Here is a 4,901-nt window from a genome sequence, read left to right as displayed (position 1 = left end):
CAGGTGTCAGGTGGGCCTTAAACCTACCATTACGTTTAATACATAAATTTATTTTTGCCAATTGACATGCTGTCATACATAATTGAAGAATTAACGTAGGCGGATTATGCGGGTTTGATTTTTTTTGCAAATTGAAATATTACACTCACTAAAAACCAATTTTGACATGCTTTTCAGTTTTTAAGATCTTTAGAATGAGTTGGATTCAGTGACTTATCACTTGCCATGTATAGCTTTTTGAAAGAAAAAAAAAATATATCACTTTGGGACCAAAGTAAAAAAAGCCACTTTGTGATAAAATGGCCACATCAAACATGAGGCAAAAAGAAATAATATTTTTTTATTTAAACATTTGAAAGCCGCCACATGAATCCAGATTGTATGTCTAAGGTGGAGGGTATTAACCCATTCCAATTCTCTCAATCTAGTTCTCATATTATTCTTTTTATTGGTTTTATTATTATTATTATGAAAATTCATCTTTCCCAATTCAGCTTATTTAATTAAACACTAATATAAAAAATAATATATATAACTTTTAGCTATCAACTTTTAACTAACAGCTAACAGTTAGTTTTGTTTGGTTTCAACCATTTTATAAAATGTTTGATGAATTGTAGTATATGATTTATTTTATTTAAATATGAGGATGGCTATTTTGTGAGAATCGAAATAGTTAGGTGATGGAATCCTCTTTTCTTTATTTCATCATCGTTTTCATAACGTTAGATGGGCTTAACTGTTTATATTTAAATAATCATTTAATTTATTGTTAAACGATAAAACTTATAAAAACAATTTGTGGGTCCTATCTATGTAATATTTTATGAACTTTTTTAGTAAACAAACTTAAACAAATCTAAAATTTTCTTTTAATTGTTTTGCTTCTGATTAAATCTTTTGGCTTTAAACTTAATAGTCTTTTGGGTACTACAATACGAAGGTTTTTGGATATTAAAATATGATTATTGAATTATTTGGGATAGTTGAATCAGAATTCAAAAGGTTTAAAAGAAATTATTTAAAGGGGCTGAAAGTGGATATAGAGAAATATTGAAGGGCTATTTATGTAGTTATCTCGATTTATTATTATTGTATTTCCCACCATAAGAGGATAAGATCGAGATGCGCGACACACAGACACCCTCTGCCCTCTGTAAACTGCTGTTCGTATACGGAATTTAAAACTCGATTGGAGCAAGTAGATACGTAATAATTCGCAATTAAACCCCCAAAATCATTTGCAGCAGTTTTAGATCGGAATCATGGCTGAATTTAGAGAGAGAAACCGTGTGAGAAAGTGAAAACTGAATGCGGCGGCTACAACCACAACCACAATCACCACCACCACCACAATCCAGCAATCTGTAAGTTTTCACAGGCTGTATAGTAGAAAGATAGTCATGGCGGAGACAAACGGAGGGTCAGCAGCTGCAGCACCACCACCACAACAACAACGGCGAGTTCCTCCAATGATTGCGCTTCCACCACAAACTTCGTTCGAAACCCTATTCACCGGCGGACCTGGACCAGGGTTCAGCCCTGGACCGATGACCCTCATCTCGAATTTCTTCTCCGATCATAACACTGACATCGATTGCCGCTCGTTTTCTCAGCTTCTCGCTGGAGCCATGGCGTCCCCTGCATCTCAAATCCCACCTACTTCTATGTTTGACGATTGTTCTTCCTCGAAACAACCTGATTCAGAAAAGAAACAAGGGGGATTCAAGCAAAATCGACCCATGGATTTGGTAATCGCCCAATCCCCATCTGGGTTCATGTTCCCATCTACGTTTAGTCCTTCTGGATTACTCAATTCTCCAGGGTTCTTCTCACCTCTTCAGGTACTGCTTCTTATATAGTTATATGAAACGTTAACTGTTTATCAATGATCGTTAATTAAAACCTTTTCTGGGTATTCGATCTTGTAATTTGAATAGAAGAGTAGAAAAATAGAAAACTCAATGATTATACGCCTAATCGTATGATACATCCTGTCTGATTGGTATCTACGTCACTTTTCTCCAATAAAAAAGGTAACTTTTGACTTTTAATGTCAAACGAACAGATTTTCAACATCAAATCCGACTAAAATCTCAACTTTTTTTGACTAAATTGAACATCACAATAAGCGTTGAAAATGAAATACTTTTAGCGTTTGACTATTTTTGATAATTAGAGTAGAGAAATGCTATGAAAACAAATGATCGAAAGTAAGTTGCTATTTCTTGTGTAGAGTCCATTCGGAATGTCTCACCAACAAGCATTAGCTCACGTGACAGCACAAGCCGCATTATCCCAATCTTATTTCAATCAAATCCAACCCGAAAACCAAAACAAATCATCACAATCACACGAAGAACCACAAATAGTCAACACAAAGTCAGACCTCTCAGATTCCCAAATCGGGTCACCCGATGACGTGTCGTTTTCCCAATCTGACATCAGCGAACCCCGCCACGTCATCACCGCACCTACCGACACCAATGATGGCTACAATTGGAGAAAATACGGGCAAAAACAGGTCAAAGCAAGTGAGCATCCACGAAGCTACTACAAATGCACACACGCAAACTGCCCGGTGAAGAAAAAAGTCGGGCAGTCATTCGATGGGCATATAAGTGACATTGTGTATAAAGGTCAACACAATCATGACCCACCATTGGTGAATAAGAGAGGTAAAGAAAGCGCTGATGTCAGCAAACCGAATAATTATCAATTTGAGACACGGGTAGTTGAGGCTGCTGCCCAACCTGCCCGTGATATTCCTCGGTCAAATGAGTTGATTAGAATCGATGAGTCGGACGATGAACCTAATCCAAAAAGAAGGTATATAATTATTATATATGTTTTGACTCATGTGTATATGTTTTTTTTTTTGGAACATTTGGTGATGTGTATATGTTGTTGAGCGCAGGAACACGGAAGTGGGGCCTGTGGCTGCGCCCGTGGAATCGAATTTTTCTCATAATAAGATGGTGGCAGAACCAAAAATAGTGGTGCAAACAAGAAGTGAAGTTGATCTTTTAGATGATGGATTTAAGTGGAGAAAATATGGTCAGAAAGTGGTCAAAGGGAATACTAATCCAAGGTATAATTATTTTGATTCTCATGATTTAAATTTATGTGAAAATGACTAGATTTGGTTTTTCATTTGGTGTTTTTTTTTACTTAATGGACTTAATGGGGACATGACTTAATCTAAGGTGCTGTTTGTTTTTTCTAAAAAACCACTTCTGACCACTTATTGCTGTGCCGCGCAGCACACGCATAGTAGTTGGCCATTCGCATTTGTTTGTTTTTCAGAAGACTTCTAACTTAAAAACTGTTGCACTTGTGTTGCGTGGTGCAACGCTAGACCATCTGCGTCAAACCTCTTCACACTTTACTTTAACTTATTGCAGCAGTCTGCAGACATTAAAAAAACAAACAAACTTTTTATTACATGTTGCAACCGTTTTGTCCACCTCTTCTGCTACAGAGAGTTGCAGAGGTGGTCCGCAGACTTCATGCATTTTCGCTTAAAAAAAACGAACAACACCTTAATCTAATAAGTGTTTTCTTTATTTACTTAATGGAAAAGGAACTGCCTAACAAAATACTCCTAACTTTTATAAACTATATTAGTATTAGCCATTTATCACCAAATTAAATATCAATTCAATCTATAGTATAACATTACAAGTAAAAAGTGGGAATGGAAAATTAAAAAAATTGATTCAATTTTGTTAAATGATTTTTTTTTTTTAAATGTTGCAGGAGTTATTATAAATGTACGTATGCAGGATGCAATGTGCGAAAGCATGTAGAGCGGGCCCCATCGGACCCGAAATCAGTGGTGACAACATACGAAGGCAAACATAATCATGATATACCTGTATCTAGGCATCGAGCCTACAACACTGAAAAGGGTACAAATGTAAAATCATCATCACAACGTAAAGAAACCAAATTTGGAAACAATGAAAGACCTGTTCTTTTACAGATGAAAGAAGAGAAAATCACTGCGTAAAACTTAAACTATCGTTTTTTTATAAAACTTGTAATGAAAATATCAAATAGGGGTTGTTATTTATGGTTCATATTATAACAGAAGAATACTATAGTAGTACATTTTAAATGGGATTCTGTCTTCAGTCTTGTTTTGTAGTTTGTGTATTTGATTGGTTATTGAAGTTACATATGATGTACAAATGATTATGTTGTTTGTAGCGAGTTGATTGTGTGCCTTGTATGCACGATATTCGCCCAATTTGTTGTACACGAAAAGCGTTTTTATTTTATATTTTTAAGGGTATATAATGTTTACTCGATTTTATTTTGTAGCTTTTTTTTTGTTCAAACTTGAATAGAATGAGCAACGATGTTGATTATAATAGATGTAACACGTTTAATACATATCCTTATGGTGGGTTGAACAATGTTATATTTCATTTTTATTGAGTCAAATAGATAAAATTGAAAAAGTTACGTAAAATGAGACAAGTCAAATGGTTGTACAAGAGAGGGACAGGTTGGGAGTGATGTAATATATGCAATTGTTGATGTTATACAGTCTCTTATTGTTTGAGTGAGAGAGCCATGATATTATTATTATAACAACGTAGTTTTTGACTTAATGTGATCATATGCAACATATTAGAGCATCTACGGGGGAGTTTTTTTAATTAAAAAATCTAAAATGAAGAAGCTTATTAGATATTCATAATACGAGAAAACTTTCAACTTGTTTATTTAAAAGACCAACTAATTGTTTTTACTTTTTTTTTTTTATTATTTTTTGTGACATCCTTGATCTAAAACATCTAATCTATAAAAATTATCAAGATTTTATTTATTAATGCGGAAAATATATTCAAAATCTAAAACTTTTATATCCCACGTTAAATCAAATAAACACA

At 34.3% G+C, this 4,901-nt stretch overlaps 1 protein-coding gene across 1 annotated transcript; it reads left to right on the top strand.

The window, feature by feature from the left end:
• The first annotated feature begins 1,107 nt into the window (after positions 1-1,107).
• On the top strand, positions 1,108-4,179 carry LOC111893880 (probable WRKY transcription factor 3). Its single transcript, XM_023889967.3, has 4 exons — positions 1,108-1,844; positions 2,237-2,829; positions 2,918-3,091; positions 3,760-4,179. The coding sequence occupies exons 1-4, from the start codon at positions 1,404-1,406 to the stop codon at positions 4,010-4,012; spliced, it is 1,461 nt and encodes a 486-aa protein (XP_023745735.1). The 5' UTR covers positions 1,108-1,403; the 3' UTR covers positions 4,013-4,179.
• The last annotated feature ends 722 nt before the right edge of the window (positions 4,180-4,901 follow it).

Source organism: Lactuca sativa, chromosome 4 (assembly GCF_002870075.4).
Source record: "Lactuca sativa cultivar Salinas chromosome 4, Lsat_Salinas_v11, whole genome shotgun sequence".
NCBI classification, from domain to species: Eukaryota; Viridiplantae; Streptophyta; class Magnoliopsida; order Asterales; family Asteraceae; genus Lactuca; species Lactuca sativa.
The sequence above is the reverse complement of the archived record's forward strand: the minus strand, read 5'-3'. Positions and strand labels throughout refer to the sequence as shown.